The 21,683-nt window shown below is 49.7% G+C and overlaps 1 protein-coding gene across 1 annotated transcript in view; it reads right to left on the bottom strand.

Annotated features, from left to right (window-relative positions):
- Positions 1-2,045: 2,045 nt before the first annotated feature.
- LOC128901949 (neuronal acetylcholine receptor subunit alpha-10-like) overlaps positions 2,046-21,683 on the bottom strand; it is a 65,219-nt gene continuing 45,581 nt past the window's right edge. Inside the window, exons 8-12 of the mRNA XM_054184146.1 lie at positions 10,674-10,825; positions 10,051-10,309; positions 4,599-4,694; positions 2,687-2,864; positions 2,046-2,530 (exon numbers count right to left, since the gene is read on the bottom strand). Coding sequence (XP_054040121.1) covers positions 2,046-2,530; positions 2,687-2,864; positions 4,599-4,694; positions 10,051-10,309; positions 10,674-10,825 — 1,170 coding nt within the window. The remainder of the gene's footprint in view (positions 2,531-2,686; positions 2,865-4,598; positions 4,695-10,050; positions 10,310-10,673; positions 10,826-21,683) is intronic.

The following is a 21,683-nucleotide window of genomic DNA, read 5'->3' as shown; positions in this document are numbered from 1 at the left end:
TGCTTGGTTGACATACAACATCTTCACTGAAGGGGTACCTCTCCCTCACGCCTGACAGGAGTCGTTGGCAGAGGCTGAGGGCTTGGGTCTTCTTTCCAATTGCCTTGTCAATGCCGCCTTCCCTAGACAGGGATCCCAGCTGCCTGGCTTCCCTACCCTCTAATTCCAGGCTACTGGCCCCGTTATCCCAACACCGAAGCAGCCAGGTGACAATGTGCTCGCCTGAAAGTGGGCTAAAATCTTCTCGCATATCCCACGGCTCACTCAAGGATAGGGATCAGGTAATTATCTCTGGTTCTGCCCCTTCCTCCTCTTCTCATGATGGCCCTGGTTCATCATCATCTCTTACTAAGCGAACTGATTTCTTCGTGTACTTCTTCTGTATGGGGGCAACTGATACTGGCACGGGTTGGTTCCCTGGTTCAGTGGCAGTGTCTGCCACAGGGCTTGCAGTAGCCGCAGTGTCTGCCACAGGGCTTACAGTAGCCGCAGTGTCTGTCACGGAATCACGGAATCTTCAGAGTTGGAAGGGACCTCTAGAGATCATCTAGTCCAACTCCCCTGCTAGAGCAGGATTGCCTAAAGCACATCCCTCAGGGCTGCATCCAGGCGGGTCTTGAAAATCTCCAGAGAAGGGGACTCCACAACCTCCCTGGGCAGCCTGTTCCAGTGCTCTGTCACCCTCACCGTGAAGAAGTTTTTCCGTGTATTTGAACGGAACTTCCTATGTTCTAGCTTGTGCCCATTGCCCCTTGTCCTGTCACTGGGAACCATTGAAAAGAGCCTGGCTCCGTCCTCCTTAAACCCACCCTTTAGGTACTTGTAAACATTAATCAGGTCCCCCCTCAACCTTCTCTTCTCCAGGCTAAAGAGTCCCAGCTCTTTCAGCCTTTCCTCGTAAGGGAGATGCTCCAGTCCCATAATCATCTTGGTTGCCCTTCGCTGGACTCGCTCCGGTAGTTCCCTGTCCCTCTTGAACTGGGGAGCCCAAAACTGGACACAATACTCCAGTTGTGGCCTCCCCAGTGCAGAGTAGAGGGGGAGAATGACCTCCCTCGACCTACTGGCCACAGTCTTCAATATGCAGCCCAGGATGCCATTGGCCTTCTTGGCGACAAGGGCACACTGCTGGCTCATGGATAGTTTGCTGTCTACTAGGACCCCCAGGTCCTTCTCCTCAGAGCTGCTTCCCAGCATGTCCGCCCCTAACCTATACTGGTGCTGTCGGTCTGGTCTCCATCTCTTTCCCCTGAGGGTGCTGCATAACACTGAGCAGTGCCTGGTAGATAGTGGCCAGGGCCCAGCACAGTGCGGTGAGTTGTGCCTCTCTGGAAGAGCCCCAGTATTTCCCCTGCAGATATTCTACTCCTCTCTCAGGGTCCTGTAATTGTTCAGGGGTGAAGTCCCAGAGCATTGGAGGCGAGAAGTTCTCTAGGTACCTGCCCCTGTTCTCCCACATGCCATGCCACCCCTGCCTGTCCAGCCTCAGAGCCTCAGAGCTGGGGAGGGACTCTGGATGAGGGAGGGGAGCCATGGGACGAGGGGGAAGGGGTTTCCACTGCAAGAGGGGAGATTGAGCTGAGGTCTGAGGCAGAAATTCTTGGCTGTGAGGGCGGTGAGCCCCTGGCCCAGGTTGCCCAGAGAAGCTGTGGCTGCCCCATCCCTGGAGGGGTTCAAGGCCAGGTTGGCCGGGGCTTGGAGCAAGCTGGGCTGGTGGGAGGTGTGCCTGCCCAGGGCAGGGGGGTGGAATGAGATGATCTTTAAGGTCCCTTCCCACCCAAACCATTCTGTGGTTCTGTGATTCTATATCTATATTTCTCTACGTCACAACCCAGACAACTGCTTGGGGGGCCGTGACCCCTCAACCCTGCAGCTTTGGCAGCCCCGGCCGAGTCAGGTTCCCGCTCTCAGGCTCCTCTTCCCTGGCGCTGGTGGATCTTCCACCCTGCAGGTCCATGAAGGGCCAAGGGGGGCTCAGGACGAGCCACCCTCATGGGGCACCCGTGGCCACCACTGTCCCTGGGGGCAGTGAGTCCACAGGGCCATCAGGCAGCATTGCCCAGGACCAGCACACTCATGAGGAAGACCATGAGGAAGAAGACCCACATGAAGAAGCGGTCCATCACCTTGGCCACCTTCTTCCACTCGCCGGTCCGGCGCTGGGAGGCTTGGTGATGCCGGCAGCAGCCGGCGACGTAGCCCACGTTCCTCAGCAGGCCATCGTGGTGGCACAGGCAGCGGTCCTGGGGACAGCCCCCTGCCTCGGCACCCACCTCCCCCTCCATGGGGCTCTCCCCCGGCCCCCCAGTGTCCTCCCTGCCCGCCCGCCTGCCTGGCACCCGCCGGGGGCTCTTGCAGCTCTCGCCCACCTCGTAGACACAGCAGAGCCAGGCCATGTGGTGGAGGATGAGCCACCTGGCCCAGGGGGGCACGGGCCGGGCCCCCGGGCCGCAGTGGTGGACGTTCATGATGAAGATGGTCAGCGCGGTGGAGGCCGTGATCATGGTCATGGTGGCGATGTAGTACTTCCCTGCGTGGGTAATGGGTGGTGATGCCGCAGCGGGGTGGGGAGAGACCTGTGCCCACCTCCCCCCATCGAAACCCCCCCTGGCATGGGGGGGTGCCCACCACCCCGGTGCAGACGCCCTGGTCCCATGGGAGGGTCCTGGGTGCCATCAAGGCTCACCGATGAGCGGGACGCTCTCCGAGGGCTGCATGCTCTCCGCCACCAGCAGCTGGAAGACGGTGAGGGCCAGCAGCACTGTCACCCCCAGTGAGACCTTCTCCCCGGAGTCGGCCGGCAGGTAGAAGCCAAGGGGTGCCAGGAAGGAGACCATGATGCAGGGCAGGAGCAGGCTGAAGATGTGAACATAGTGACCAAGGATGAGGAAAAGGCTGAGGTACTTAATGCAGTCTTTGCCTCAGTCTTCAGCAGTAGGACCAGTTGTTCCCTGAGTACCCAGACCCCTGAGCTAGAAGACAGGGATGGGGAGCAGAATGAAGCCCCTGTAATCCAAAGGGAAACGGTGAGGGACCTGCTTCAGCACCTGGAGCTGCACAAATCTATGGGGCTGGATGGGATCCACCCAAGGGTATTGAAAGAGCTGGCGGAAGTGCTTGCCAGGCCACTTTGCATCATTTATGAGCAGTCCTGGACAACCGGGGAGGTCCCAGCTGACTGGAGGTTAGCAAATGTGACACCCATCCACAAGAAGGGTCGGAAGGAGGATCCGGGGAACTACAGGCCAGTCAGTCTGACCTCGGTGCCTGGGAAGGTCATGGAACAGATCCTCCTCAGTGCCATTACACGGCACATGCAGGAGAACAGGGTGATCAGGCCCAGTCAGCATGGGTTTGTGAAGGGCAGGTCATGCCTATCAAACCTAAGATCCTTCTACGATAAGGTGACCCACTTAGTGGATGAGGGAAAAGCTGTGGATGTTATCTACTTGGATTTTTGCAAAGCTTTTGACACCGTTTCCCACAGCATTCTCCTGGAGAAACTGGCTGCTCATGGCCTGGACAGGTGTACTCTTCGCTGGGTAAAAAACTGGCTGGATGGCCGTGCCCAGAGAGTGGTGGTAAATGGAGTTAAATCCAGTTGGTGTCCGGTCACAAGTGGTGTCCCCCAGGGCTCGGTGCTGGGGCCGGTTCTCTTTAATATCTTTATCAATGATCTGGATGAGGGGATCGAACGCACCCTCCGTAAGTTTGCAGATGACACTAAGCTGGGCGGGCGTGTTGATCTGCTTGAGGGGAGGTTGGCTCTGCAGAGGGATGTGGACAGGCTGGACCGATGGGCTGAGACCAATGGTATGAGGTTCAACAAGGCCAAGTGCCGGGTCCTGCACTTGGGTCACAACAACCCCATGCAGCGCTACAGGATTGGGGCGGAGTGGCTCGAAAGCAGCCCGTCAAAAAAGGACCTGGGGGTGTTGGTTGACAGCCGGTTGAATAGGAGCCAGCAGTGTGCCCAGGTGGCCAAGAAGGCCAACAGCATCCTAGCCTGTATCAGGAATAGCGTGGTGAGCCGGACTAGGGAAGTGATCATCCCCCTGTACTCGGCACTGGTGAGGCCCCACCTCGAGTACTGCGTTCAGTTTTGGGCCCCTCGCTACAAGAGGGACATTGAGGTGTTGGAGCGTGTCCAGAGAAGGGCTACAAAGCTGGTGAGGGGTCTGGAGGACAAACCTTATGAAGAACGACTGAGGGAGCTGGGGTTGTTTAGCCTGGAGAAGAGGAGGCTGAGGGGAGACCTTCTCGCTCTCTGCAACTCCCTGAAAGGAGGTTGGAGAGAGATGGGGGCTGACCTCTTCTCCCTGGTGACAAGTGATAGGATGAGAGGAAACGGGTTCAAGTTATGTCAGGGGAGGTTTAGATTGGATATTAGGAAACATTTTTTCACTGAAAGGGTTATTAAACATTGGAATAGGCTGCCCAGGGAGGTGGTGGATTCACCATCCCAGGAGGTGTTTAAAAAAAAGGGTAGATGGGGCACTTAGGGACATGTTTAGAAGTGGCTTTTGTCAGGGTAGGTTAAAGGTTGGACTTGATGATCTTAAAGGTCCCTTCCAACCTCAGCGATTCTATGATTCTATGTAGAAGGAGGCGCGGCGGCGGAGGAGCAGCGTGTAGGTGACATCAGGGTAGGGCTCAGAGCAGCAGCCATAGGTGATGACGTTCCTCGTGGCCGGTGTTATAGATTGTGGCCCAATAATTGACAGGAACCAGTCCGATTAATCAAATTAGTTTATTAAGCAAGCGGCAGCAAGCAAAACAGCGCTGGGCGGCCGGGGAGTCTTTGCTCCGCCAACGGCGCACACCCACTTCCCGAAAGTAGTTGATTATATACCCTTCTGGTTCCCGTATATGTGTCAATCCTGGTATATTCTGTGTCTGAGCGACGTGTTGCTAGGGGGTCGGTCTTGTCCCGCCTCCTGATGGTGGTGGGGCTGAAGGCTCCTCATCTTTATCAGTGTCCTTGGGGAGACTCTTTTCAGCTTATCTCACAACTTAGCTCTTCCCTTTGAAGTGTTAAAACACACCAGATGCCTGTGATTTAGGCCTTGAGGTGTCAAAGTGCACCAGATAGCACGCTGGATGCCTGCGATTTAAGTATGTGAAGAGTCGAAACAGTGTAAGTTTTCACCAGCCTTTAAGAAAGCCTGATTTGATTAACAAACATGATTCTATTTATTACAATCCCCCCCCCTCTTTTTTTTTTTTTTTTTTATTTACCATTTTGTTCATCAAATCTTTGGAGTTCAGCGTGACTTAAAGCTAATGTTTCTTCTATTGCTGGTTCCTGATCTAATGACTCGTATTTAGCCCTGAGAAGCATTAAATGGGCAGCTTCCAGTCTGCCCTTTACAATTTCAATTACTCTGTTCAATATACAAGGGCCAAATGTTAATCCCAAAATTAATAGTAGCATAGGTCCCGCAATGGTAGACAATAGCGTAGTCATCCATGGGGAATAATTGAACCAGGATTCATACCAACTTTGCTGTGCTTCTCTTTCTTTCTTTCTTTTTTCTAATCCTTCTCGTAGTTTTGTCATGGTGTCTCTAACTACTCCAGTGTGATCTGCATATACGCAGCATTCCTCATCCAGAGCAACACACAACCCCCCTTGCTGTGCAAACAATAAGACACCTACAAGATTTAGTAAAATTAAAATTAGAGTGTGGCGAGAAGGGTGGAAACCCGGCCGGCTAATAAGTTTAGTTTGAACACTCACTCCAATTACCCAGTCCTTTTCAGTGCTATCACTCCTCCCGGGGCATTTCGTGCGATTCCCTTGGTTAACACTGAGGCAGTCCTCCCAGTGTCTTTGTACAGTCCCACTCTTTGGGTTCTGTTCTCCACAGCTTTGTACTCCTCTGCCTCGCTCGTCAACTCGGTTGCTTTGAGCCACGAGGGGTATCATCTTCTCGGCAGCAGGGGTAGTCTTCAGGGACTGCATCGATTCCAAAATCCTTCCAACACTCATAACATGGGAATTCGTCTGATTCCTTTCCACAAGTTATACAGTCCTCCCGAGTTCTTTTAGTCTGGATCACCATTAATGCCGCTCTTTTTGCTTCTTGATCAGCAAGATTGTTTCCTCTGACTAATGGGCTTAATCCTTTTTGGTGTCCTTTTAAATGTACTACGGCTATTCCCGCTGGTCCTCGTAATGCTTGTAAGACCTGGATTATTAATTCCTGGTGTATTAATCCTTTTCCTTGAGAATTTATTAAACCCCTTTCTTCCCAAATTTTTCCAAAAGTATGCACTACGCCAAAGGCATATTTTGAATCCGTATATATGGTTCCAATTTTACCTTTTAAAAGTTGCAAGGCTCTTAATACAGCATGTAGTTCACAAGCCTGTGCAGACCAACTAGGACTCAGAGGTCCTGATTCTATTACACTAAATGTTTTCCCATCAATGATTGCAAATGCTGATTTTCTCTTTCCTTCAACTACCTGGGATGATCCATCTACAAATAGCTTTTCTCCTTCTCCAAGTTCTTCCTCATCTAAATCTGGTCTGATTTTTGTTTGCTCCTCAATGTTGTAAAGACAATCATGATTTATTTTGTCACTCGGCTCCCCATACAAAAACTGTGCTGGATTCTGCACGCTTGTTACCTCGAGTTCCAGTTTGGGAGAGGAAATTAGGATGCCTTTATATTTTAGGAGCCGGGGCATCTGTTATCCATTTGTCAGCTTTTTGTTGCAAAATTCCCCTGATGTTGTGAGGTGATAATACCCTCAATTCTCCTCCAAAGGTAATTTTATGGGCTTCCTCTACCAAAAGGGCTGCGGCTACTACCACTTGAAGGCAGGTAGGCCAACCCCTACTTACAGGGTCCAGGAGTTTAGATAAGTATCCCACAGGTTTCTTTCTTCCTGCCCATTCTTGTGCTAATACCCCAAATGCGGTCCCTTCATCAACATTGATAAATAGATAAAATGGTTTCTTTACATCTGGCAGGCTCAAAACTGGGGCATTTACTAAATCAGTTTTTAGTGTTTCTAATTGTTTATCATCATCCTCCGACCATTTCAATAATCCATCCTTAGTTAATTTGGTATAGAGGAACTTCACCTTTTTGCTATAGTTCTCAATCCATTGCCTGCAATAGCCAAAGAGACCTAATAATTGCCTAACCTGTCTTTTAGTTCTAGGAGCCGGTAATGACAATATGCCATTCACCCTTTCGGGGTCTAATTTCTTAGTTCCCTTGCTTAGTCTGTGTCCCAGATATTTTACTTCTTTCTCAACAAATTGTAGTTTTGATTTTGATACCTTCAATCCTTGTAAACTCAAAAAATTTAGTAACTTAATACTTTCCTGCCTCACTTTTTCTTCGCTATCACCAGCTAGGAGCAAATCATCCACAGATTGGACCAGTGTGACTCCTTCACTTAACTCATACCCCTTCAGGGTTTGTTCTAAGGCTTGTCCGAACAAGTTCGGAGATTCGGTAAACCCTTGGGGCAATACCGTCCGCCGTAATTGTTTCCGATGGTTATCTGGGTCTTCCCATTCAAAAGCAAAGTAATCTCGGCAATCTTCTTTGAGAGGGCATGCCCAGAATGCATCCTTCAGATCTATTACACTATACCATTGATTATCGGGCCCTATTTGACTCAGGAGGGTGTGTGGATTCGCCACCACCGGGAATCTAGCTATTGTTCTCTGGTTAATTTCTCATAAGTCATGTACTAACCTATATTTTCCATCCGGCTTTTTTTTTTTGTTTTTTTTTTTTTTTTTTTTTTTTTTTTCAGGCAGGATGGGAGTATTAAAAGGAGACATACAGGGTTCTAGCAACCCCTTTTCAAGTAATCTTTGGATCTCAGGTTTCAAACCTAGCCTCCCTTCTCTAGGAAGGGGGTATTGTTTTATTCTGACTGGTATTTCTGGGTTCCTTATTGTTACTGAAAAGGGTTCAATATCTAACTTACCTACTGTTTCCGGGGTGTACCAGACTTCAGGATTTATTTTCTCTTCATCTATTACTTGTAAGGGACACAGTTTAATTTTTTTTAGTGTTTCATTTTTTACTTCTAAGCCAATTCCTAATTCAATCATCAAATCTCGGCCCAATAAATTATAGTCTGCTTCAGGCATGAGTAGCAGGGACCCCACCCCTACCTTAGAATGGGTTTCAAAAAACACATCCTTTATTACGGGTATTCCAAAAGGTTCTCCTTTTGCTCCAATAACCTGTGTAGTCGCCGAGGATATTTTACATCCTTGGGGCAATTTTTGAACGGTAGATCTTTCTGCTCCCGAGTCCACTAGGAACTCAATTTCTTGTTGCTGGGGACCCACTTTTAGTTTTATCAAGGGCTCTCGTGTTTTTTTTTTTTGTTTTTTTTGTTTTTTTTTCCTCGGGTTCCCAGCAAATAGAGCCCCTGACACCCCTAGTCTTTGAACATTTTCTCATCCATCATTCTCTTTCTGCAGTCCTTTTTAACATGCCCTTTTCCTCCACAATAAAAACAAACCACAGTTCCCCATTCTCTCCCTCTTAAAGGTTTTCGGGTCTCCTGTCTTATCTGGCGAGCTTCAAACCCTTTTCCAGGGGTTGACGTCCTTTGCCCTTCTCTGACTGCAGCTACCAACATTCTGGCTTGTTTCTTATGTATTTCCTCCTCCCTGCGGACATACACTTTCTGGCTTCCCTTAACAATTCATCCAAACCCCTATCCTGCCAATCCTCCACTTTCTCCAGCTTCTTTCTAATGTCCGTCCATGATTTAGCTACAAATTGGTTTTTTTCCTACCCCCCTGTTTCTTCTCTCTCAAGTGATATAGATTTACTCTAGTCTCTGACCTTATCCACAAGTGTGCATATTCACTCTCCTCCAGGCTAAAGGGTTCCTTAGAATTAACATAAATATGTAAAGCCTGGCATATCCAATCTTCAAAGGACCCAAAACCGGGCCAATACAGGTGGTCACTTCTAATTTGTTTCCCACCCCAAACTTCCATACAATAACGTATCATTTTTGCTTTATCCTTACCCTGCCTAGAAGGGTAATCATCCCAATATTTAATCATTAATCCTAACAAACTGTCTGGCGGTATCTGGGGTAACCTAACCTTAGGCACCGACCCACCCATGGGATCAGAAGGCTTGCTTTTCTTCTGTCCCATCTTCCGGAGTGCCTTCACACACGCACACAATCTTTTCCCCCTGTTCGTGGCCCAGTCCCTTGCGGGAGATGGGAACCGCACTACTAAGGGGTCCGCACTTGCTTCGTCCTCAAGTGGACGTCTCACACAGGCACACTCCAGGATACCCAACCCCAACTGAACGGATCACCGGCCTATACTTACTCACTCCTGAGTCTTCGTTCGGGTCTTCGTGCACAAAGTTTACAGGGTTGCCGGCTTTTATTTGCTTGCTGCCGAATTTCGAGTTCGTCGGTAGAGGTTTTGGGTGTAAAAACCCCCAACAGGGGCCGCTTACTCAGCGGGGCGCCCCCCTGTGAGGTTTACAGCCAAATTGCCTCTATCCGAGTTACGGCACCAAATTTGTTATAGATTGTGGCCCAATAATTGACAGGAACCAGTCCAATTAATCAAATTAGTTTATTAAGCAAGCGGCAGCAAGCAAAACAGCGCTGGGCGGCCGGGGAGTCTTTGCTCCGCCAACAGCGCACAGCCACTTCCCGAAAGTAGTTGATTATATACTCTTCTGGTTCCCGTATATGTGTCAATCCTGGTATATTCTGTGTCTGAGCGACGTGTTGCTAGGGGGTCGGTCTTGTCCCGCCTCCTGATGGTGGTGGGGCTGAAGGCTCCTCATCTTTATCAGTGTCCTTGGGGAGACTCTTTTCAGCTTATCTCACAACTTAGCTCTTCCCTTTGAAGTGTTAAAACACACCAGATGCCTGTGATTTAGGCCTTGAGGTATCAAAGTGCACCAGATAGCACGCTGGATGCCTGCGATTTAAGTATGTGAAGAGTCGAAACAGTGTAAGTTTTCACCAGCCTTTAAGAAAGCCTGATTTGATTAACAAACATGATTCTATTTATTACAGCCGGCATGCCCAGCGCCTCCCACTCCACGTTCTCCACGAAGTCCGTCAGGTCCCCGGTGTCCAGCCGGTTGCGGAGGTCGATCTGGTTCCCGTTGTAGGTCCAGGAGCCGAAGGTGAGGCGGCACCGCTGCCCATCGAAGGGGAAGTAGGAGACATCCACCTTGCAGGAGCTCTTGGTGATGGCGGGCGAGTCCCACATGATGTGCCCCTCGGAGCGCAGCACCACGTTGGTCTCCACCGAGCCGCCAAAGCCGTCGTCGGCGCTGGGGGAGGGATCGCTGTGGGGCCAGGATGGCCCCGAGCCCCACGTGGGGCAAGGGTCTGCGGGGCCGGGGCCGAGCACTGGTCCCCAACCCCGTGTCCCCTCCCCACGTCACCCCCAGGAAGAGGGGGCTCGCTGCCCCTGGTCACCCCCGTGGTGGCACATCCCAGCTGCCAGGTGGGTGGCACACCAGGCTGATGCCAGCACCTCCTGCCGCCGCCTTCTCACCCAGTCGAGGTGACCGTCTCCCCACATCCCCCACACCAGGACCCCCCTGCTCCCCGTTGGCAACACCCCCAGCCCCAGCCTCAGCCCCCCCAGCTCCGGGAGCAGCCGGGGGGTGGGGGAGGGCGAGCAGCACCCACTCGTTGTAGAGGATGATGATGTGCGGCCGCCAGACGTAGCTGCTGGGGATGCGGATGCTGTCGATGCCGCCGTAAGCGTCCTTGTCCCAGGCGAGGTGGGCGTCCAGCCAGGCCTGACGGACCCACAGGTAGGAGGTGAGGACCTGGTTCACCTTGTCCTGCCGAGGGCAGAGGGTGGGGGAGGGGGACAGGGACAGACCTCGCTGCCCCCCTGTGGAATAAATACTACATTGGCTAAAAACACAAAAGTACAGCATTGTTCACACAGGAAGGAAAAGTAGAAAATCAAGAGGCTTCTGAGGGAGAAAACAGCCGCAGCTGGCATGAAGAATACAACACCTGTGGTTCCCTGATAAGCTACATGAGGTACGGGACGGGATGCAATTATTCCGCGGCTTTACCTTAGGATGTATAGCGGATACGGGAATGGGATGATACCAGGAAACAGATAAGCTGCCAATTAGCAAAACACATCTCCACCCCGAAGGCTACCCGCCTGCAAGGTGCAACCGCTCCTTCTTGAGCCTGCGCCCTGAGCTTCTCGTAAACTAGACCTTTAATTGTGAAGCGAGAAAAATTTACACCACTCATGATAAAAGTATGTATGACTAAAGTCACTCAAACTCCACCTCGAAGATAACAAATAGTAGAAAAATAGCCCGAGAGAGGGGGGATACCCAGGGAAGACACCATCGCAAAGAATTCCATCACTGGCTTCTGGGAGCAGGCGACGGGCTGAGCCTCTCTTCCCCCCATAGGGACGCCTTTGGGTAAGACTTAGATTGTACCGAGGGCTTCCTCGGGAAACTTAGAAATTTCTCTAGAGACTCTCTTTTCTGCATGTATAGCCAGGCTGTTTCGTTAGAACTTTGTCCCGCGTTTTGTAGATGTAACAATACTTTCATTTGCACGTGCTTTGCAGACAGTGTATTTATCACCGGCTGCCCTAAGAACCTATCTATCTGTTGCTTAAATAAACTGCACTTTTTGAAGTAGCTTGTCCTTTTGGTTTCTCACCGAACGCGACCAAAGACTCGAGAGTGGCCGTGCTAGTTCATGAGCACGACTGGACTGAAGGTGCAGTCCAGTAGTAGTGTATCCATCCATCCAGCCAGCCAGCCTGTCCAGGGCCCTCTGTAGAGCCTTCCTTCCCTCAAGCCAATCAACACTCCCACCTAGTTTGGTGTCGTCTGCAAACTTACTGAAGGTGCACACAATCCGCTCATCCAGATCATTGATAAAGATATTAAACAAAACTGGCCCCAAAACTGAGCCCTGAGGGACACCACTGGTGACCGGCTGCCAAGAGGATTTCACCCCACTAATCACAACTCTCTGGGCACGGCCATCCAGCCAGTTTTTAACCCAGCAAAGAGTACACTTGTCTATGCCACGATTCGCCAGCTTCTCCAGGAGAATGCTGTGGGGGACGGTGTCAAAGGCCTTACCAAAGTCCAGAGAGACAACGTCCACAGCCTTCCCCGCATCCAGCAGGCGGCTCACATGGTCATAGAGAGAGATCAGGTTGTTAAGCAGGACCTCCCTTTCCTAAACCCATGCTGGCTGGCCCTGATTCCGTGGCTGCCCTGCACTTGCCGTGAGAGCTCACTCAAGATGATCCTCTCCATGATCTTCCCTGGTACCGACGTCAGGCTCACAGGCCCGTAGTTCCCCGGATCCTCCTTCCGACCCTTCTTGTAGATGGGCGTCACATTAGCCACCCTCCAGTCATCTGGTACCTGCCCTGTTGACCAGGATTGTTGATAAATGATGGAGAGAGGCGTGGTGAGCTCTCTCGCCAGCTCCCTGAGTACTCTTGGGTGAATCAGTCGGGACGGACAAACGACAAGACTCTCCTTGAAGAGTTAAGTTAAGCTCTCTCTTTATTACAAACTTGGCTTTCTTATATATCTAATCTTTTGTTCATGTGTTCTTTCTACGCATTAGCGTAGCTTCCTCAAATAATGTCTGCCCTAGGTTTGTCCATTGCGTTACACTAAATGCCGTAACCGACGTTACTTCTACTCCCTCTTCCTTTCCCCACAATAGCATTTTTCGCAAGGTCACTTCAGGGAGGATTACGCCCTGCCGCTTTAACAGCAGCGTCCATGTGGAGAGTACAGTCTGCTCTTCCTTAGTTAACTTCTCTCCCATGTCCCCAGTGGCTCACCTACTACAGGTGTCTTCTGAAATATGATCCGGATCCGTCAACAGCTCTGCCCGCTGTCTTCAGCTTCACTGGGCTCCGTCCCCACGACTATTTCCAGTCGTCTTCTTCCTCAGTATCACGTCGGGGTCACCAATTGTCGTTTCAGTCGGGACGGACAAACGACAAGACTCTCCTTGAAAAGTTAAGTTAAGCTCTCTCTTTATTACAAACTTGGCTTTCTTATATATCTAATCTTTTGTTGACACTCCGTTCACGTGTTCTTTCTACGCTTTCAATTGGTTAGGTTACATAGCACACGCGCTCGTAGCTACAATACGATTGGTTATTGAAATCCTGTTCGCATTGCTCAAAATCTGGCTTCCTCACAGCCTAACTCTCCTTCTTCTCTGAAGCGATCTTCTTCTTTCTCCTTTTTGTTACCTTGCCCTTATATGACGCAACTCGCGGCCTTCTTACGGCTACACTGCAATCTCTATCTCTTCTGTCAAAGGGTCTACGGGCCCGCCGCATCCCCCAACATGTATGTTATTGCATGCCTTAGTAGACTGCTCTGTGTTATGCCCTGCGAGACTAAAATGAACCCAGCAGAAGCGGTCTCCTGAGCAAGGGGGTGCAATATGGGAAAGCAACGGCAGATCGGCGAGGAGGATTGTAAATACACTCAAGGGACTCGCACCTGGGTGCTGGAAAACACATATATCACACCAATCGTTATTCAGTCTCGGGTGCTGGCAAGAAAAACGTTTGGATGACATAAGCCTGTGATGGACTCACAGACACCTCATCTAGCTGCTTGAGAATCTTGGCCTGTTGTGGAAGAAGATCAAAGCACAGTACCAGCAAGAACAGGGAGTCCGCATGCGCTCTTGCTAACGAGGACTCTTTTGCTGCCAAGGATTCGTGATAACAAGGACTCTCTTGCTGCCAAGGATAAGTTTAACAATGCTACTAGTACCGCTATTTCTGAGTTGTTGCTGGATGTAGATAGTATTCGATATGCGATGTTGCAAAACAGAACTGCTACTGATTTTTTGCTTTCAGCTCACAGACATGGTTGTCAAGATTTTAAAGGACTGCATTGTATGAATCTAAGTGACCACTCCAAATCCATCCATGCCCAGTTGCAGGAACTGCACCGACCGAACCAGCAACTTGTGGAGACCACTGGGTGAAATCTCTTTGCTGGCTGGACTTGGGGGTGGGGTTGGTTGAAGCAAATTATACTCATTGCCTGTGTGGAAGGAATTTGTCTGTTATGTTTAGTATGCTGTTTGCCGTGTGTAATAAGCATTATACGATCAGTTGTAAATGCCGCTTTGCATCGTACCCTCGTACGAGTTGTAGAATATGTTGCTCTAAAAACTATGTGTGTATCCATGAGAACCCGACCTTCACAGAAGAAGCTAAGACGGGATTACAACAATGTAGTCACGTATCAGACAGCCGCTGTTAGCAAAGCTGGATCATGAGTTTGGTGAGACTCGCTGCATACGCTGGCCACGCGTGCAGCGACTCTGGCCTGTACTTTTCTACTCAGTCCAGTGCAGGAGAGTCTGGTGGGACTTGCTGCGTGCACTGGCCACGCGTGCAGTGACTCTAGCCTGTACTTCTCCACTCAGTCCAGTGCAGGATATAAGGGGGCTGTCTCGGGTCAGAGACGGGGAGAGAGACATGAGCGAGGGGGAGAGAGACATGAGCGCACTTTGAAGATACAGGGGATGCCCTGAAGCACTGTGTCTGCCCCCGCCCCCCCCCCCATAAGTTCTATGTTCATTAACCCCAACAGCTCCGAAGGCATTACAGCATGTTGCAAGATAAGATATAGTCTACTACTGCTGCAAGACGCATTGAACACCTTCCTACAAGAATTTCAACTTTATGCCCTGATAGGACAGTGGGATGATGCACTCGCAAAGAGCCTGACTGCACTAGAGTGGGTATTTTTGCCACATACCTTTTCAAAACCAGTAACTACGATGATTGAAATGTTACCGCGATTGTTTTTCCAGGGTCGTTTGTGCTGTCAGCAGCTTTCTGGAATGGATCCAAGCCACATACATGTCCCCACCAAAAAGGATGACCTTGACCCTTGGTTAGCACAAAGTCTTAACCTCCTTAGTACATTATATTGGGCAAATAAATTATTCTTTCCCCTGGCACAGACTATTACAGTCACTTTCACAAATTCCTTTACAGCCGCGCATCCTGCTAGCACCAAAGCCTCTTGATGGCACCTGTTCGGTGTTTGCAGATGGTTCAGGGACACAGTAAAGGCTTTGGACTTATTTCAACAGGAACTGCTAAATGTAGGCAGAATCTCAATGTGTTACTGGTATTGTTCAAAGACTTGAAGGAGCATTTCTAAAACAAGTAGAGAACCAATGGTTATTTAGTCTCTTACTGCAATTACTGTTGCTTTTATGAAAAAGACTGTTTCCTTATTTTATTGTCCAGATACGCTCTCATAGCTGTTTACTTGGCCCGTTAACTGAGGGAAACACAGTTGCGGATTATCACACTGTTGGTAACAACTCCCAACATTATGCAGCAAGCTAAAATGTCGCATGATTTTTTTTCATCAAAATGCGAAGGCATTGAGGAAGCAATTTTCTTTGACACAACAACAAGCACGTGATACTGTGTGAACGTGTGCCGGTTGTCAGCAGCTGGCTCCTCTGCCATCCTTTGCGGGGGTTAACCCACGAGGGCTTACGCCTGATGAACTTTGGCAATCCGATGTTACGCGCATTATGGAATTTGGACATGTTTCAGTTGATTTGTTTTCTCACTTTGTTGTAGCTACTGCTCATACAGGAGAGAAGGCTTGTGATGTTATTCGACGTTGGTTGCAATGCATCGCAGTCGTGGGAGTACCGAAAACTATAAAAACTGATAATGAACCAGCTTATGTGTCCGCTAAAGTACAGGTCTTTTTTTTTTTACAGATATGAGGTATTAAACATGTCACCAGTATTCCTCATTCCCCGACTGGGCAAGCAATTGTGGAGCGTATGCATCATACTTTAAAAACCATGCTTGCTAAACAAAAAAGGGGGAATCCCGTAGGTATGACACCTCAAGAGTGAGTGTATAAAGCAACTCATGTTTTAAGTTTTCTAAACATGTCTTCTTTGTCATCCACAGCAGTAGAGCGACATTTTGTAAGAAGTGTTGAATGGCCTGAACAACCAAAGGTGTATTATAAGCACCCTAAATCGGGGCGCATGCTAACCACAGATAATACTGCAACAAATAGAAGTTGCGAGCAAGACAATTCTGTAATGATTTGTACTTCTCATCTGTCTGTTTGCTTCGGCTCAAAATGCAAGTATACAAGAATGTAATCAATCTTATTGTGTAAAGTTAACGCGAGTAAGGTATAAAACAGCAGTAATATGGATAGGGAATCGGCAAAACGCATTAAAAACACGTCTTTCTCTGTATTGTGATTGGGAGTACAACTCTCGAAGACTTTGTGTTACATCTCTCCCCTGGAATACGTTGCTACATGGCTGAGAAATGGTTAAACACCATCTTCAAGGTGCTTTTGACATGTCGTTGCAAGAAAATATTCGTCCTTTACATGACCAGCTAAAAGCTCAAATACTAAACATTCAAGACTTAATGAACCGCAATGTATTTGAAATATTACAAAAGGATTTCTCGTGGGTAAATCCAAAGAAATTGGCTTTCTGGGCTAAGTTTAGGAATCTGGGTATTTATTGCCTTAGCAGGGTTCTTCTTGATTCTGTTTTTAATTGTGTTTAGTATGATATATAACCTGCTAAGAGCGTCACAACGAGTAGAAGCACGAGTCATGGCCACCTTGTTAATAAATGGTCTGGTGTTAAACAAAAAAGGGGGAGATGGGGCAGATCTACGAGCAGAGGCCTGCGTACGGCCAAAGACACAGTGAGCAGAGCACACAGTAAACACAGAGCCAAGAGAACAGTTCGTACCTTCACTCCATCCTGTGACGACCATATAACGTTCCCGAATCTCGGACAAAGAATAGGGCTAAGTATTCTTCCTTCGCTGGGAACAGCCATGGCATTGAATATGTTGAATAAGATAGGGTGTTGGGCAAGTAAACAGATAAACCTTACAACTGAAATCATATCTAGCTTGCTCACTGATGTTGATAGCATTCGGCATGCTACGTTGCAAAATCGAGCGGCTATTGATTTTTTGCTGTTAGCTCAGGGTCATGGATGTGAAGATTTTGAAGGTATGTGTTGCATGAACCTTTCCAACCACTCATCATCCATTCATAAGCAGTTGCGGGATCTGAAGGATAACATGTCCAAATTAAAAGTGGTCAAAAAGCTTTCGATGATTGGTTAAGCTCATGGGGTATAACGGGATGGTTATCAGATTTACTAAAGCAAGGGCTCATGCTATTGTTGGTTATATTACTATTGGTTATGGTAGCCTCGTGTGTTCTCCGCAAAGTGACTGACATGATAGAAAATGCCATGCATAAGGTCTGGCTGGCTCAAGAAGAAAAAGGGGGGATTGTAGGAATGTGTCTGAGAGAAAATGGTCACGTGAGCCAGCCTCCCTACTATGAGAGATTAGAGCAAGAGCAAAACAGGTGGTAGAAGATGGAATCAGTACATGGCAAAAACGGGAACTGAGAAGGCAGAAAACATGTTGTGCTAATGACTAAGCAATTTACTATGCGAATTCTTGTAACCAATCTGCTGTGTGAACGAACTGCATGGACAGCGCGTGGACAGCGTAACTAGCTAATCAGAAATAAGCGAGTCGCGTGTACGGCGACAACACAGGGTATAAAAGGTGATGATCTGTGCTTAATAAACGGCTTCTGTTGGTTCACATTGGATCGTCTGGAGGCCAGTTATTTCTCCTCACCTAGCCAGCCTCGGAGCAGATCTCTGGGCGGTAGTCTTAAATAGTCGTTTAGCCCTAAACAAGACCTGCAACGTATTCAAGAGACATAACACTAGGAACATGCTGGTTTGAGCATCCCAAGGATATTCAAAATTCTCAAAAGCTGTCATGCCTGACCCGAAGGAGAAAAGCCGTTTCCATCAGAGGTGACACGATAAGGGAATGACTGAGACAAAGAGGCTCCAGCAAAGGCTTGTAGAACATCTCTTATCACACAGACAAAAGGACAAAGTGATTCCTACTGGATTAGCGTCTGGAAGGGTAGTCATACATTTAACCAGGGCTAATGACATTGAGCAATTTTTTTACCAAAAAGGAAAGAAATCAACCAGTCAGATAATCCCTTTAGGTGTAGCATAAAGAGAAGCAAACAGCGGCAGGACATGCGGCAAGAATTTTAGGCGCCTCGCACAGACTGTAAACCCTGGAGTACCCAACCAACAGGAAAGAGGGGAGGGAAAAATTGGGCCGGGATTAGGAAATAAAAAGGTGTGGTGTTTCAAGAACGGAAAGTGTGCCTACTTGCTAGGTCACCCGCTCTTGCAAGAGCGTGAATAAAAATGTGCCTCCCAGAGGATTCTGCCTGAGCCTATTTCATTCGGACCGGAACTTATTTCTCCCACCATTCTGTGTGTCCAGAGAAGGGCAAGGGAGCTGCTGAGGGCTCTGGAGCACAGGCCACGGCGCCGGGCCCTCAGCCGCCCCACAGCCGGGCGCAGCCCCGCCGCAGGCCCCGGCCCCGGCACCGGCCCGGCCCACAGCGGCGGCTGATGGCGGCGCTCGGGGGTTCCCTCACAGGACGCGGCGGTGTTCCCCCGCCTCCGATTATTAACTGCTCCTAATTTTTCAGACAGGCAGAGATGATCTGTTACCGAGCATCCCAAGGGAGATCAAGAGAGACTTCTGGGCCTTGGGATGACTAGGAAAGGGCTCAGGAGCGCAAGTCGTGTTCTCCTCTGTCGTTGCAGGCCCAGGGAAGGATGAGGAAAGCAACAGGAAGAGCCAGCAGATCAATACCTGGCTGCGAGCCTGGTGTCAGCGGCAGGACTTTGGGGTTTTTGATCACAGCATGGTTTGACAGGACAGCAGGCCTGTTGGAGACAGATGGGATACACCTGCCTCAAAAGGGGAAAAGGATCCTTGCACAGGAGCTGGCAGGGCTCATCAAAGGGGCTTTCAAGTAGATTTGAAGGGGGAAAGGGATGAATCCGGCAGCAGAGACACAAGGGTCATTGATGGGTTAGAAGCTACAGCTGCTCCTGGGAATGGTCAGGTAGGAGTGAAGCCTTCTTCCAGCAAAAAGGTGTCAGGACCAGTAGGCCAGCTGAAGTGCTTCCACACCAATGCCTGCAGCATGGGCAAGAAAGAGGAGGAGCTGGAAGCCATTGTGCAGCAGGACAGCTATGACGTAGTCGCTGTCACGGAAACGTGGTGGGCTGACTCGCACGACTGGAGTGCTGCATTAGATGGCTACAAACCCTTCAGAAGGGACAGGCAAGGAAGGAGAGGAGGTGGGGTGGCCCTGTATGTTGGGGAGTGTTGTGAACATCGAGACCTTAATGATGGTAAACACTGGGGTTGAGTGTTTCTGGGTAAGAATGAGGGGGAGGGCCAACAAGGCTGATATGATGGTCTGTTATAGACTGCCCAACCAGGACAGAGAGGCAGGTGAAATATTCTGTAAGCAGGTGGGAGAAATCTCACGATTGCTGGCCCTTGCCCTGGTGGGAGACTTCAACCTACCAGATATCAGCTGGGAACACCATACAGCTGAGAGGGAAGAGTCTTGGAGGTTTCTGGGGTGTGTGGGGATAAATTCCTGACACAGCTGGTGAGGGAACGCACTAGGGAAGGAGCCCTGCTGGACCTGCTGTGTGTGAACAGAGAAGGACTTGTGGGGGATGTGATGTTGGAGGCCGTCTTGGGTACAGTGACCATGAAATGACAGAGTTTTTGATTCTTAGGGAAGCAAGGAAGGGTGCCAGCAGAACTGCCACCATGGGCTTCTGGAGGGGGGACTTTGGTCTTTTCAGGAGCCTGCTGGAGAGAGTCTTCCTCTAGGTTTGGCTCAACACCCAGAGGAGAAGTGAAAAACTGTCTTCTCAATGGAAGACGACAGCGAAGCTGAGCAGAATCGCTGGGCTCACCTACCTGATGGCTGTCTGAGACGTGTCTTCCATTGGTCAGACGACAGGGACAGATGTAACGCTGCCTTGCTCTGTAAAAATGGAATTGGGCCCTGCACTCGGGATCCCTCCCTCCTCCACGAAAGATGAAACTGGAATTTGGACTACTGGGGGAAGCCCCGTCTTACCAAGAAAATACTCAATGGCTTTGGCTAGGCGGTTTTGTGATAAAACACATGGACGCGTGTGCGACGAGCGAGGGAAACAAGCAGTCGACTCAATATGAGTGATAAAGCAAGCTTCAGCTTTATTGCAGCTTCATCAGACTTTTATACTCTTATACTTAGATATGCCTATTTGTCTTACAACTATTGGCTGTGCGCTAAAGATTACATTATTCATACTCCTCCTACATGCAGTTTCTTGGGTCCAGGTTTGTTCCTGTTCTCTCACAGTCTACTTTCTCAAAGTTGTTTATCTGACTTAAGGAAGGTCAGCACGGCCTTCAGCATCTTTCTTATCAGCGTGACTCGGAATTCTCCATGCAGGCAGGCATAGCTTACTTCTGACAATCCTGCATGGCGCCGTGTCCGTTCTCATATAGCCATTCCTCAACACGGGTGACAATTTTTAACCAGATTGAGAAAAGGTGGACAGTCCCCGGAAGACATATGGCAGTAAAGGGGATTGTGAGTTCTTGGCCCACAGGTTGGAAGTTTTCCGGTGCAAAACCCAAGCAGGAGGCTGGAGGGCAACCGTGGTCATACTTCCCATTCCAAAGGCTGCAGATGGGTTATGCTGACGTGCCTCCTGTGGAAGGCGTTAAGCACCTGCTGGTAATCATGGATCAACCCTCAGGAGGAGTAGAAGCTTTTCCTACCAGGAAAGCTGATCCCCCAGGAATGGTCAAAGCACTTTTGTGGGAAATCATTCCCAGATACTGACTGAAATGAAACCAGACGGTCAGACAGGGGTTCTCATTTTTCAGCAGGAATACTAAATAATATCTATAAAAGTTCAGCCTGGAGAAGAGAAGATTGCGGGGAGACCTTGGAGCCCGTTCCAGCCCCTCAGGGGGCTCCAGGAAAGCTGGGGAGGGAGTCTGGATGAGGGAGGGGAGCCATGGGACGAGGGGGAAGGGGTATCCACTGCAAGAGGGGAGACTGAGCTGAGATCTCGGGCAGAAATTCTTGGCTGTGAGGGCGGTGAGCCCCTGGCCCAGGTTGCCGAGAGAAGCTGTGGCTGCCCCATCCCTGGAGGGGTTCAAGGCCAGGTTGGCCGGGGCTTGGAGCAAGCTGGGCTGGTGGGAGGTGTCCCTGCCCAGGGCAGGGGGTGGCACTGGGTGGCCTTTAGAGGTCCCTTCCCACCGAAACCATGCCCTGAAAGGGTGGGGCCCTTCTCCTTCTCCTTTTCCCCTTCTCCTTCTCCCTCCCTTCTTGTTATGGTTTGAGAAACCCACCACAATTTCTTGTCCTTTAGACAACTACTCTCTCACCCGATGTCCCCTCCCCACCCGGGAAGGGGAATTGGGGAAAAACAAGGAAACAGGAGGGTTGCAATAGAAATCGATTTAATAGGATAAAAATAAAGAATTAACATTAATAATGCTAAAGAAGCAGTGTCAATCCTGATATCAATATAAAATACCCAAGGACTACACCCAGCCCCTTCCATCAGCAGGAAGCCGTGCACTCCCAGCAGGGGACAGCCAATGGGGGACACTGCGAGCGCTGCGGCTTCGGGAGGAAGGGAAGGGCTCAGGGCTCCGAGACTACGGCATGGAGTTCTCTGGACCACCGC

The sequence above is a fragment of the Rissa tridactyla genome, chromosome 1 (assembly GCF_028500815.1).
Source record: "Rissa tridactyla isolate bRisTri1 chromosome 1, bRisTri1.patW.cur.20221130, whole genome shotgun sequence".
NCBI classification, from domain to species: domain Eukaryota; kingdom Metazoa; phylum Chordata; class Aves; order Charadriiformes; family Laridae; genus Rissa; species Rissa tridactyla.
This window is presented reverse-complemented; position numbering and strand designations above follow the sequence as displayed.